The sequence below is a fragment of the Stegodyphus dumicola genome, chromosome 1 (genome assembly GCF_044657685.1).
Source record: "Stegodyphus dumicola isolate Sdum_Otavi_A_Nest chromosome 1, ASM4465768v1".
Lineage (NCBI taxonomy): Eukaryota > Metazoa > Arthropoda > Arachnida > Araneae > Eresidae > Stegodyphus > Stegodyphus dumicola.
In genome coordinates, this window is record NC_140768.1 from 54,177,444 (window position 1) to 54,192,939 (window position 15,496).

The following is a 15,496-nucleotide window of genomic DNA, read 5'->3' on the forward strand; positions in this document are numbered from 1 at the left end:
TCTCAAGGTTCCTCATTTTTAGTTGTAACTCAAAGGTTGGAATCTTTCAACTCCACCTTTCTTCTTTTTTCGAATCTTTTATCCGATGAAGAATTTATTTAACTTAAACTGGCATAGAAGAATTGTGAATTTTATATTTCAAAATGTTGCACATTTTTTTTTATTTTACAGCAATTAATTGAATATTTCACACACAAAGCAATAATTCAAGAGATATTATTTCTTTATTATTACCAGTTTCGTTATTACATTTTCTGAAGTTGCATATCACGTTGTTTAGATACAATTCAGTGATGATGTCCGTGGTGATGGTGGTGCCCATGGTGATGGTGGTGTCCGTGATGATGGTGGTGATCATGTCCATGATGATGGTGATGATCATGGTGATGATCGTGGTGGTGGTCGTGATGGTGGTCATGGTGGTGGTCGTGGTGGTGGTCGTGATGATGATCATGGTGATGATCATGTCCGTGATGGTGATCGTGGTGTCCGTGGTGGTGGTGATGGTGGCGTGCTTCCACCTCTGGGACTGGATTAGCATCGGCACATGTACTCAGCAGCACGATGCAAACCACAGCGAAGACAATCAGAGAAGTTTTCTGCAAAGCAAGGAAATTTAAAAATATTATTATAATAAAATTCGAAAAATAAGGCAATTATTATTCGCAAATGTTTTTGGTGAGAGGAAAGTGTAATTTAAGAGAAGAATTTATATCGTCCTTTTAATGTCCTTTTAATTACAACTTTTCTGTTCATTCCCATTATATATTTGAATTAATTACTTATTATTCATTATCTGTAGCGGCATGAAGAATTTATGTGTGAGACCTTAGCCACAAATGCTTTAAAATTCAAAATAAAAGTAATTTTTACAAGTTAAATTTTTGTATAACATCAGAAAAGACATTAAGAATATAATTTGGGAAAAAAAGAAGTGCATTATTTTTATGTGTAAAGTTAAAATTTAAACACGCACTTTATTAATAATTTCAGATGTTAAGTGGGTGTAGAAGGAAAGCATGAAATCATCAGGGATGTAAAGCTACTGTAAAATAACAAAAGTTTGGACAAGTATAAAACGAATTAAATAAATGGCGTTTACTAATTAATCTATGCGACTTACGGTGTCATTTATTGTAAAAAGTAGTTTATTTATATTTTAAGATAGCTTAATATACGATTCAAATCGATATAACAGGCACAAAGGGAAAACAAATGGCTACCAGAATTAGAAGAAAAAATTATTTATAAATGTATCAAACTTGATACAGTCAGTTTACGCTAAAACGAGGAAGGCCAACAAGTCGATTTCCCAGCATGTTTTGGTTAGTCTCAACGGTCAGCTAAAATATTTTATGAATTATAGTGTGAAACCAATTTATTAATAATTTTTCTTTCAGTGTGCTTACAACAATCTAGCAGAGTAGACTGTTGTAAGTAGATGTAATTTGTTCTGCACATTTTTAATATGTGTGTAAAATTTCTTCTTTATTTAGTGAAGTAAATTCTACTACTTACAATTTTCAGTAAATTTATAGACATTAATTACTCTTCTTGTCTATGTCTACTTCCAATATGTACATGTTATTTTAATAGATATGCAGGGCCACTGTTGTTGGTGAACTCATGATGCTGTGTTGCCAGAAACCTCATATTTAAAACTGTCTGCATATTTTTATGAATTAACCGTACTTTTATGATTTCTTAAAAAATTGTCTGCTTTATTATGATATACGCAAAGCAACATCATAAGCTCAGTTTTATTACTAATAATGTCGTTTTATATTTTCACTCTAGTCCACCCCATCAATTGTTGACTCAGGGGGTTTGCATGTGCTAAATTTTGCGAATTTGAAGCTCAGGGAAAATGTTTTAAGCAAAAGGCCTAAGTCCAAAAACAAACAGTTAACTACTTCTGTGAATATTTAATAGATTTATGTATTAGTTACACAGTAAGAGATCCAAGAATGGATAAAATATTCAACATGAGCACTAGTAGTTCAATCCAGATTGGAATCCCTATAAAAAGGATAAATGCATGGGAAATTTCCTTATTTCTCCATGTATAGCATCACTGCAGAAGCGATTCCTGTAAGAAAGTCTTAGGAAAGGATTCCATTCTTAGCATACAGGCCTTGCGTATTTTGGCTTAGTTACATCAAGCAGCCTGTGTAATAACAAAATAGCTCACAATGATCATATCAACATTTTATAATAAATTTAATAACTGCGTCAAATATAAAGTAAATTTTTATTACAATAACACTTAAAATTTGAAATGCTATCACATTAATCTAGAGGAAAAATTACTTCGCAGTGATTATTTTCTCTTTAGCGAGTTTGATATAGGTCAGAAATAGAAGGAAATTAGAAGCAGGAGTGAATATCAGTTGAAAGCGTTAAAGAAACTGCTTAAAGTACTATAAGACAGAATTTTACTCATCATCTGAAGGTATAGACTATATTATTTATACCAAAATACTGCTGTCTGGATTTGTATTTATTTCACATTTACGGCTTCTTTAGGTACTAGGTAAGAAAGATTTAAAATTAAGTTTTCCTGTCTTCGTATTTTTGAAAATTTATCATTTGGTATTGACATTAGAAAGCATTTAATTTTGTAATACATTTAACACTTCCTCATATTTAATTCCATTCCGATTGCAAGTAAATAATAAATTAGATTCATCTGATGTAAAATTTAAAGTACTGAATACGTTCTTGTTAGATAATGTCTAAAAAAAATTATTTATAGAAAATGTTAAATTTATGAAACAGAAATTTAATTGATTACGTAACTTTTTCTGAATTTATTAAGTTCTCTAAAAGTCAAACCTTTTGAAAAAAAAAACTGCAAAACATTCATATATAAGGAAAAAGAAAGTATTAGAAACATATACTGGTAATTTGGTTATGTCATTATCGTAAAAATGTTAATCGAAATCTTCCGTATTCTTAAATAAATGTTACAAGTTTTCAGCCAACGCAAATATGAAATATAATTTCCAATTTTTAGTAATTACTTGAAATTTAGATAAAATTTCACTTTTGAAGTAAATGCCCTTCAGAAACTTTTAAAATAAATACTAATAGTTACATTTTAAAATTTATAATTATAATATTATTATTATTTCTAGATAAGAATAACCAAATTTGTAAGCTAACTATTTAGTTCATTATCATACTATATCTTAACCGTCCAACAAAAACGCAAATATTTCATCAATAAAAACCAACCACTAACATATTTAAATGAAGTTTCTGATTTTTGTTTTCACTTCATTTGCATTTCCAATAAAGTGCTACAGCAAATACATATAGTGCTACTTTCATATAAATATATTTCAAATATAGTGCTAATTTCAGTAATGCTATAACTTACACAAATTTATAAGCCAACACAGAATACAGTTATAAGAACGTCAACTGATTCATTGAACAGTTAAAATTATATGGAAGAATACATACCATAGTGAAATACGAATGCTTTTCTTTAGACTAAGCTGAAAGCCGCAGCTGAGCTGTACTCAATTCTTGGAGCTGATTGTAGCTGTTAGATCGAAGTTGATACCCTCACTTGGAGTACATCTTTATATACCCCAACTTAAACTGGGGGCATTTTCTGCGAGCTCAGTATGTGCTTGGACTTGCATGCTCCAGTAACATGACTCCGTCACTTAAAAACTCAAGGACGTTTTTTATGCTCTTCCGACGAAAATAGAACTCCCACTATTTCGCAAGTTCATGAATTTAACAATAGATTTAGGAAAGAATTCCCTGCCTCTGTATCCATTGAATCGTCGCAGTCAGTTTACATGACACTGCTTACTTTTTATAGTCTTAATTACGTTAGAGACAGTACCTGGATTGAGACGTTATTGACCTGGAACTGCTAAATTTTATTATCTTTACAACAGTGACAAGATAAATAAAAAATAAGCAAAGTAATTAGGTCTCTAAATTTTGTGAAAGTAGGGCTTAAAAGTTTGCAAATTTCATTTTTAATAACATATATCTTTAATAATAGCTTGTTATTATGCAGTGATTTGTTAGTATGCAATAATTACTTGGAAGAAGATAAGTAAATGAATTTACAAACAGTGGCGACAGGACTGCAACTGTCTTGCATATTTGACTCAATATCATTATACTGAAGAAAAAAAAAAAAAGAAAAAAAAAAAAAAAAAAAAGAAGAATTTTGAGTTGCAGTTATTTCATTTAACGCACACTCATTAGATCATAGCATCATAGCTGATTTCATTTCGTTTTAAGAATAATAAATATTAGTATAAGTAACATAAGATATTAGTTTATAATTCTTCGCGTCAACTTCTGCTACACATATTTACCTAACTAGTTTTACAATCTCTTATTTCTCTTTGCACATGAGTTTCACACATTTAACATTTGATTACCTTTATATTTTAGCGATAACAAAAAAGTTATTTAAGTGCGTTGAGAAGACCGTAGTATTTCGGTAATTCCGCATTACATGATTTTCATCTGCTTCACATGTTATTCAAACTTAATGATTTACTTTACATTAATAAACATTTCACAGTAAAATAAAGTACTTAAATTAGCCTATCGTTTAGTATCAAATAATCTTATATTCAACAATTTATGTCAAATTATTTTCTTGAAATGCTAATTTTTTTACAAAGAGTCGTAGAAAAAATTGTGTTCCATGTTTAGGCAAATAATATTCCCACATAAGATTATTTTTCGACAACATGCTTCTTCATCAAGAACAAAAGGAAATGATTCAAACTTTCAAAACGTTTTCAGTTACAAAATTAACATGGAGTATCATTTCTTCAGCAATTAAACCAGAAACTACTTTTAGCAACCAGAAAGTGAGGTGTCGTTACCAGCAGTTGCGAATTTTGCTGGGTCAGTCTTCACCTGAAGAAAAACAACAAGACAGGTGAAAGTAGTTCCAACGATCTGAAAGAAGAAACAAAAATGGCCATTAATTACAGTTCAAAATTATTTCAATAATGTCCAAATTTTAATGCTTAAAAATGTCTGTTTAAAATAACTTTCGTCATGCGCCCGCTGAACAAAAGACAGGTAATGGAATTTTCTTACGGGTATATACTATTATCATTCTAAGTAGATTGTTAATATGTCTGTCACAGTTGTTGCTGATTTAAAGCTCAAATGTGAATGAATAGATGAAATAGTAATTGAAATCTACCGGGAAGCAAACATGTTGAGGACTTACAAAAGCTGTAGCTCTAGTCAACACAAAATCATGGCTTTGATGTGTTTCTGACTAACGAACAGTTCTGTATATAAAGGTTATCAAACGCTGATCGTATATATGCCAGACAAGATTCCACAAAATCAATATGTTTTACTGAAGTTAAATAGGGCCTTACATAATTATGTAATATTTATCTAATCAAAATATAGCTGATTTATAGAATTAGTATTATTACTTCGTATTACAATAATCAATCGGTGCAAGGACCTTCTTGTCCAATAGCACCTTTGATCCCAACATCTAAGATCAGCGAAATATGTGATGCTGCCAAGAAAAGCGATTCACAAAACATTTTCTGCGGTTAAAGGAAAAAATGTCCAAATAAAGATTTTTTTTATATTTTCTGCCAAAACATTTGTAACAGAAGGTTTTAAAATTATGAACAGAATTATTAAATAAACAATTATTTATTAAATTTTTCAAAAAAGAAATTTTTTAAGAATCAAATTACTTTCAAACTGATGCACGCGAAATGTAACAGGTAATAAAACAATATTTTCAGTGTGGTGTTTTAAACTTCCGTTAGAAACAGGGCTAAAATTCGATGCATTCACAAGTTTCAACACAAAAGAGAAGTTTTGAAATATTAAATGCACAAATATTGTTATTTAATAAATAATAAATTTGAAGCTCTCTATCCCAGGATTAATGTTAAAGTATACCTACTGTCAAAAAAAATGGACGTGACAGAGTAAAGAATTGACAGGCTGTGGCAGAGCTGGGTTTTACAGCAGTTTGAGAAACTAACAGCTTAACCTGAAAAAAAAAATGATATTACATCTATCACTAAAGATATTTAGAGAATATATGCTATCTTTTTTACAAATTTTTCTCCTTATTGTACTAAATAATGTATAAAGATGAACACAAATCATAAATCACTTATAATATATTTTCAAGAACTGAAATTTAATAACTTTATGTTCTCAAATCCATTTTAGATACCCACTGAATTTTTCGAATTTGGAAAACTTAAATGGGAGATCGATAGAATTTTTCAGTTTTTTCCGACTGTAAACAATTTTTCACATTTAAAATATGTTCTAAAGCGTGCAAATGTAATATGTGGGAAGGAAAAGAATCATAGAAGGCAGTAAAATAGAAATTTTGAAGAAAAATTTCTTTAAGCTTTTCAAATGCCTGTTTAGTATATTCAATATTATTTAGAGCATTTCCTTTAAAGTAGAAGTTTGATAAACATAAATTTTCTTCTTATATTTTAATTACTATTGTAGCATTACTTTGTTCAAAATAAAATATTTTGAAATCTTTGTCAGAATATAAATTTGGCATTACGTCATCTACTGCATTAAACTATTGTTCTTAGAAGAAATGCTTGTATTTCATACATGAGATTTTTGTGATATATCAATCTTTTCAGTTAGTATTATTGTGTAATAAATTATTCAGATATACGTATGAAAATAAAAAAACGATTAAAATAAATGGCAATTATTCTTGAGGTTTTAATTTAAGAAACAAACACTAATTTATTGTATTGTTATTATTATTTCTAACAATATTAGAAACTCACTTAAGAAAATATTTAACAATCCATATTTTTCAAGAAAATTGAAGGAGGGGCTCTTCTTTTAGATCTAAGTAAATCATGCTGGCTATTCTTTGAAATTAATAAAATATAACGGAGAAGGCAGAAAACTTTTAATGCCTTTAATTTTTTAACATGTAATTTAAAGAATAGCAAAAGGCATCGTCATTGGACAATATTTTAATGCCTCAAAACTGTAATTTAGTCAAGAATTGACAAAAAATAATTTTATTAATTTTTTAGACATTTCCGTAAAAGAAGAAAATTTACGTGTTTAAATACCCGTATCCATGAATGTAATCGTTTCTCGTGAATAATGGAAAAAAATAAAAAAAAGACATCATTTCAAAATAAGACATAATGCAGATCGTATTATCTGTAAGTAAGCAATCTATTATCAAGAGAAAAAAGTTGCTAGAAGCAAATAAGTTTTGAACATTTTTTCAAAAAGCTAAAATTATCTTAGAAAAAATTATATGTGGGTCAAGAATGGATCTTATCTTAATTATGGCGATGGGTATTTCAAGCTCCGATTTCTTAAAATGTGTGATTTGACCCTGCTAGAAAGTTCCCAATCCTAAAATTACACATTCTTTACTCTAGATACAATTATAAAATAATTATTTATATGTTCAATACAAAACAATACCGCCAAACCCTGTATAGTATAATCCTGTGTAATTATAAATCCTGTATAATTATATGTGCATAATAATAATGATATGAAAATAATTCCTGTTTGTATGAATGCAAAATCTGATCTCTTTACATATAAAAAGAATACTTCTTAGTACAGTATCGATGACTACTGATGTGTCACTCTGGTCAATGCTGAAATGCGTGTCGTAACTTGGTCATCATTGTTTCATCCTCATTTTTAAGAATTTTGTCATTAAATGAACTGCACACTCTTCTGAATTCAAACAACATATCTTCTAGTTTTCTTACAGCGCAAAACCAAGCATAAGAGAATACGATAACTAGATTAAGATGGTTCCATAAATATACTAATTTCCAAAAGTTACGCAACCGATGGAAAACTGATGATAACTCAGAAAGTATGCAAGCAAATCAGGCAATACTTGGTGACAATATTTATTATATCACTTGTAACTTAAAAAGCCCAAGAAAATGTTATGCAGGATATTTACATTTTGTAATATCAGCAGGAACATAAAAAATTTTCTAAATTCGGACATTAAAATTAAATACAGAACGATTTCTCATTAGTAAGTATGGTCAACGAAAACAGCAATAAAGGCCAGACAGTGAGCATTTGTTTATGATGTCTCATTTTGTTTATGATGTTCGCAATGAGCTTCAAGGGGAGAAAGGCCCATCGATCATGTAAAGCAGTTCTAGACCCATCAAGAATTTGAAAAGGGAAGACTGGAGTTCAGCAACATGCTTCACGAAAATGTCCCACACACGAGCAATGTGATAAGGTTGGGACAACCTACTGGCCATTCCATTTGGATTATATTTTCTTCGTCAAGAAACTATAATCCAAATGGAATGAAGTGCGAGCATAGTGAAAGAAATGACAGCGGTCATTATCTGCTTGCAAGATGAAGATACTATAAATTATGACAACACACAAACAAACAATAGAATGTAGCATATCATCTCTGCATCTCTAAGTATTGAGAATCCCATACGGTAATACATAGTGATCTGTTTTGGAGTTTACATAAGATAATCCTCCCCAAACCTCATCCCCACAGCATACGTTACCTCTTACACAAGTATCATTTCTCAACATGTTTGACAAAAGATATGTAGTGTTTGCTTCTCTGTATATGTAAGCACCGCGAGAAACAATTTGTGAAGCAAAGTGAGACTCGTGAATGAACAGAACATACCTCCACTGATTTTCCACCCAGATTACATGATTACGTACCCAAATCAAATGCTTCCTCTGGTGGTGGAAGGTTAGTTAGTCAGTTAGAATCTGAACACAGCCCGAACCGCCTAATATGAATTCACTTTATAGCCAAAAATTGGCTGCAGCACACAAAAGAACACAAAGAAGGGGAAAAAACTCACAAAAAAAATTATGAAAGAGAACAAACTAAAGGGAAAATATAATCCCAAGCAGGGACAAATCACACGCACATACCCTTTCCCCATGCACAAACAAAATAAGGAAGACATGTTGACTCTTACTGTAATAAACACGTTCACTGTCAATTTCAAAATCTTCTCTGAGACCAGCAGTTAGTTCACATGGTTCCAGAAAATACATTTGTCACCTATTACGTTACAAGTTTGATAGAATGAATTATTCTGAACACCAAATCTTGATAAATTTTGTGGAAAGCGGCCGTGATCAGTAACAAACTGATTAAAGTCGATATCGTTCATGATTTTTTTCATTTTCTTTTTCACTTTGGTGGCAAGAGATAAGAGGGACGCACAATGCCATTCGCCTAGCATAAAGATGTCGTTAATGAAGCCTTGTGTGTACTGTCCTTCCTGTAACAGAAATGAAAGCGGATCTAAACTGAGATGGAGTTGCAGACCAGTTGCGATGTGCAGTAAGTGGCAAATATCGGTCATCTGCAGAACTGGTAACTACTGGTCTATCTTCGGTAAGTCTTTGAAAGGTTAAAACGATGGTTAGAAATTGGTTGCACAACCGGCTTATTACGGAACAGTCGACATTTATCCATCTTGCAACGTCAGACAATCACTGATCTACTTCTAATCAGCCTGTAAGGTATATTTTAATTTTATAACAGTTATTTTACGTGTATGCCTCTTCCCTGTCTCTCCTAGCTTCAGCTTACAACTCCCTACCTCAATGAGGTTTTAGAATCGCGTTAAATTCAAATGAGAAGTAGAATAGTATTTAAGTAAAGTTCCACTGAATTCGCCAGAGAGAGTTAGGATAGCGCGCGTTTGCCTTTGGGCTACGTCTTTCTAAGCTGTTACTGCCCTCGGCGGTATTACGTGTCTTTTGATAGTTCCCTGGCTTTTAATCTTATTTTGAGCAAATAAAGAGTAATTAACTCTTCTTTAGTTTACGTTTCTATTCTTGGACTTAAGCGATTATTCATTTAGCAGTTCGCTAGGTTCCTCGACAGCTAGTTTAAGAGAATAAAAGTGAGGAACTCTGCAAGCCTATGGCTCTATAACGCAATTCTTTTGGCAAATGTCACCTCAAACTCATTATTACACCTTGGTTATCTCGAAATCGTGAAACTGAAATGTAGATTAATTCAAGTCAAAATCTAAAATAAAGTAGTGCTCGATTAGCACGTTAAATTACGCCTAACAGGAATAATTTAATATCACAAAAACCTAACAGGCATGATGATAACATGGAATGGGCAAGAGGCTTAATAGCGTAACAGCAAAACATCCTGGCGAGAAAATGTGAGGGGAAGTTGAGAAGTTCAGTAAAGGTATCAAACTTAAAATAAATTTGTTATGCAAAATAAGAGAAACCTTGCAATTTTAAAAATAAATATATTTGCTTAAAGGAATTTTAATACATAACTGTCATTTGAAGAGTAAACTATTTCTAGAAGTGAAGCCAATTTAGTCATCTAATATTTAAAACAGAGACACCTTTGCTGCAACTATAACTTCCATTCAGTCCTCGAATATCTGCTTCGTTAAAGATCAGTATCGCCTCTTTCCTGACGAGTATCAGAGCCAACACACTGATAGTTCTGTCTGGGGTTCGAGTCTTGGCAAAGGGGCTGGCTACATGGATGCTTTCGTGCTTTTCCCCCAAAGTGTAACATGTATAGCAGCCAGGTGAAATAAAGCCAAAATCAAATTTTATAGGCATTAAATCTGCATAAAATGGGAATGCTCAAAATATAAATAAAATATTAATATAAATGCTATTAAAAGAAGTGGCTTTACGGCCATCGTTACCATTCGAATTTAGAATGCTAACAAAACAGAAAACTGCAGCTATTTGTCTAACATTTTCCATTTTATAGAAAAACATTTGGAGGAAACATTTTATAGAAAAACACACACTTTCCTTTAAAAACGCTTGGAGGAATAGCTCAAATTTCGACTTTTACAAACAAGTTAATAAAAATTTTATTGAAATTCAAGGAACACATGTTCAGACGACAAATTAGTCAAATTCTTATTACTTCGAAAGTTTTATTTCTCAAAAGTTTAAATAAATTATTTTAGTTATCATTTTACTGATTAAATAACACTCCTTAAATTAATATAAACTCTTGTCACCTTTTTGCAATCTATACCATGATGTTTTAAGGCAATCAAAATATTTTCACTTTTGTTTCACCATGAACTTTTACGTTCTTTAAGCATTCGTTAGGTTGTAAGAACAAAAAAGCTCAAGTTCTGTTCCTCTATGAAATGGATCCTTTGTAAAGAACTTCCTATGCCGTATCATCATGGCACTCTCAACTGAATTTTTACTTTCCTGAATTCATTTATCTGGTTACTATATTTCCATACTTGAATATATGTGAATTACGTCTCTGAAACTGGAAATAAAATTAAAATAGGAAATTGATTTCGCTAAACAGATATAATATATATATATATACAACGTATTTTTCCTTAGGAGTGGAAATGTTTCTCGATTTTCCGAAAAAATTACTTTTGGTATTAGTTTTGATTTTGTAATTTCGGAATAACATTTTGCTTAAAATTTAATTACCGGAATAGCCTGATGTAATCCTTTTTCTATTTTTTATTTTTGTTATTTGTTTTTTCAGTAACTGCTTTATCTGCCCGAAATACGTGTACGATACTTAAAAGAGCTTGTGAAGCAATAAAGAAAGCTTAAAATTACTTTTAAAAATGCCTGTACTTCAGTAAAATGAATAGATTACTTTTGCTCTTATACCATAATTTAGATTTTTCCAATAGAGGTTGTTGCAAAATATATACTCATCTGATAAAAGTTTTCACAGAAAACATTTTTCAAAATTTATATAGTCATTATTACAATTATTACAGTATCAAAACACTTACTTGAAACTGCGTATTATGTGGCAGCCCATAAACTTGCGCTTGGCAAACTTTAGACACCAGACTAATAGCCTAGATGGAAAATTGACCATTCGTAATAAATAATTTATATATTTGATGTTCCACTTAAACCTAAGTAAGAATCAATACTTAACATACTTAGAATTATTCTCATATAAATTATTATACAACAGTCTAATAAGAACCACATGTTTTCTATAATAATTTCCGCGCATTGTGTGAATTATTTTATAACAAATAGGATGTTTAAATTATCATATACATTTATAAAAGGCAAAATCATTCTACATATATATATATATATATATATATATATAATTGAAAAAGAAAATGTAAAGCTAACTGGTAATAATATATATATATATATTTACCGCTTTTCTTATTTTTATTTTATTTTTATTTTTACCTCGATCAATTGATTAGTACTTTTACTATGTTTTAAATATACTTAATTAGTTTAACATATAGCTTACTATTTTTGTTAATTTTTACTTGCAAATATTCAAATGTTGTATATTTCTCTTTTTACACAATTCATTGCAACTAAATTTGCTTATGTTGAAGTTTTCGCAGAGCCACAGTTTTTTAGCAACTTTTTAGCGTGCATACTAAAATTTATCTTCTAAGTTCCTTAATTTTGCAGCACAATGCGCAACATTTTTGACCACATAGGTCTTTTATCGTTAGTTTTCTTTCTACTTTACTTTAAATTATATATATATATATATATATAATCAGAAAATGTTCAGTTATTAACCAGCTGCATCATCATATCATATATTACAGGGTTTCTTAAACTGTGGGCCGCCAAAAATTTTAGCATTTTTGATATTTGTTTAATTTATGATAATAATTTTATAATTACCAAATATTTTTACACAATGTATCTGAAAATAGATAAGACAATACAGACAATGAAAAAGACGAAAAGGTTTCAACGCATTCTTTTTATAATATAAACGTTCATTCTCCTTGCTTTGCACGTGACGCTGTCAATTCGTCTGTTACTTATTTCGAATTTTCACATTGTTCTACGTCTTAAAGTTAGAAATTAAAATTAATGACCTAAAACTGCAATAGTATATTAGAGTACAAGTGTGAAAAAATTGACAGTTTCACTCACGCGTGTGTCGAATTCGTGCAATACTTATGGGGTCCCACAAAATTTTTGTGAATATTATGGGGTCCTAAGAGTCGCGAAAAAATCTCAGTGATAAAAGGGGTCGCGACTGAAAAAGGTTTAATAAAAGCTGAATATTCTATTGGTCTAGGAGTTGAATCAATGAATAAATACTGTTAGCTACTTTTCAACAATTCTTTTTTTTTTCTTCCTAAAACTGCAGTTTATTATTCAGAAATGGTAAATATTTTCGTAGAAAATTTCAGGTTGTAATATTTTATACTAAAACTATTTTGTTTATGTGTGCAAAGAATAAACAAAAGTAAGGATATTCAACAGAAAATATGTTTCAAAGTATTAGCTAATGATATTATAGTACGGAAATATGTTCGATGAAGATTTTGAACTCGAAAGCAAATAATACTTAAAGTACAAGAATAAACAAACATTATTTATTTAGGTTAATAAATTCAGCTTCAATAGAGGAACCTTATAAAAATGATGTTTTTCTTTATACTATTTTATCCTAACTGTCACGCATATTAACTGAATAATGGATGTTGTTGGAAAAAGTGTTGTTTCAATAGAAAATGCATTCTGCATTATTCTGTGTTTGGTAGAGAGAGCGTAACAAAAGAAGAAATAAAATAAACTTTGTTGAAAAAAGTATATATATATGCTCAAAATTATAATTTTGTTTTCATCGCATGCGCTTTTTTAGATTGCGTTTTATTAGCTTCAGATCATTTCTGTACATTCCGACGTACCGCATTTTTAAAGTAGTTTCACATCATTACATTTCTACATAATTTCAATAACTGGTGGCTCCAAAAACCTTCAATACGTTCTATGTAATAAAAAAATGGCGAAAGTAGTATTGCATTATTATATGTTGGCCGATCGGAATAAACATGTTAATTGGATAAAAGACAGGCTTGAATAAGAAGGAAGATTTGAACATATAATGTTACAGCAAAAGACATTCACAATATTTAAATTATCATTATTACAGGTTCGAACCACTTATTTGGTTGTAACATCTAATAGTTTGTAAAGCAATACAATAGCAACAGAATATAGATAAAATATACCAACGCAACAGTAAAACCCTTATGGCAACAGCAATGAATATGGTAGAATACATTTTAAAAAGCAACTATAGGATCACCTGCCGAAAATTTATAATTATGTCAAAGTCCAAAAGTTAAGGTAGAATTGCAAACTTGCTTAATGAGCACTCATTAGTGCACTCGGTATAGAGGTTACTTTGCATGAGAAATCGGAAATATGTTATCAACAATATTTTGATGAATGCAGTTATGTAATTTAGTCGCAGATCAGATGAAAAACAAAAATACTGGAATATTTCGAAAAAAATGTCTCTACAAAATTACCTTTCTAAAATTTTCTGAAATGTCGCCATCTTGACAAGGAACATCAAATCTATATATACTCAGATCAATATCTCAAGAGCTTCTCTAATTACTTACGAAATTACAATGCTTAATTATATTGAATTTAGTTTTCTACTGTATAATAAATTAATTTAAAAATGCACAATTATGATATAAAAAAATTATGCTAGGTATTTAAAATATTTTACTTGCAAATTTTGATGAGAAAGTTTCAACAAGTATTTTTAAAAGGTCTGTTACAAATTTAAAAATGGTGGTTGCTTAATTTAATATGAAATCTTAATTTGCCAAAACGAAAAAAACTGTTTTGCAGATATGCCTTAAATTTCTTCGTAAGATTTTGAAATTACTTCGGTCATTAAAACATAGAAAAGGAGATTAAACCAATAAATTTGTTCTTGAATATTTCCAAGAACTTTTAGATTAAAAGCATGGAATTTTTCTTCCAAATTTACTCATGTGTAATTTTAGTAGGAGTATTTTTATTCTGCAAGGGATGCATAGAAAATTTAGATCTGATTTTTATAGAATCCGTGTCATGATAATAAGAAAGATTTAATCACAACAAACATCAGAATTAGAGAAAGGTAAAAGAAGTTAGTTATTTTTATTAACTTATTCACAGTTTATTCTAATCTAAATAAGCACTAGTGGAAGAGATTTATTTAGCAATTAGACAAGAATTTTCTTTCGGAGGAGGGAGGGAAAAAATGAAAAAGATTTTAATTGTTCGTTTCTTTTCTTGATAAAACAAGCCATCAAATTTTGAATAAAGTACATCTCCACCCAAATATGGGCATCTGGAAGCCAAAATTTGGAATTTAGTGTTTGTTATATTAGCTATTTCATATTTTGTAAAGCATTAATGAGTTTTTGGTTAAGAAACTCAATGATTTCAAAGCGAACTATGGCAACACTGTACGGGAAAAAATATTTTATTTCCAGCTCGCAAGACTATGTATTGGAAATTCTAAAGATATGCTCTTTTAAATATTTTGTGATATTGCTGTTGAATTGAATTTTATGGTTTAAATGAGAAGAACGTGATTAGTTAATAAATAAACGTTAAAAAACGCCCCTTTGGGCGTAATATAAAATCAGATTTTTTTATGATGATTGGAGGAATGCATGGCAATACAATAACAATATTT

General features: G+C 30.1%; 1 protein-coding gene across 2 annotated transcripts in view; it reads right to left on the bottom strand.

The window, feature by feature from the left end:
* Positions 1-205: 205 nt before the first annotated feature.
* The window catches only part of LOC118187570 (uncharacterized), a 34,255-nt gene continuing 18,964 nt past the window's right edge, over positions 206-15,496 (bottom strand). For both annotated transcript variants that reach the window (XM_035357820.2, XM_035357819.2), the window contains exons 2-5: positions 11,793-11,861; positions 5,936-6,025; positions 3,469-4,947; positions 206-599 (exon numbers count right to left, since the gene is read on the bottom strand). In XM_035357820.2, coding sequence (XP_035213711.2) covers positions 4,843-4,947; positions 5,936-6,025; positions 11,793-11,861 — 264 coding nt within the window. In that variant the 3' untranslated portion in view covers positions 206-599; positions 3,469-4,842. The remainder of the gene's footprint in view (positions 600-3,468; positions 4,948-5,935; positions 6,026-11,792; positions 11,862-15,496) is intronic.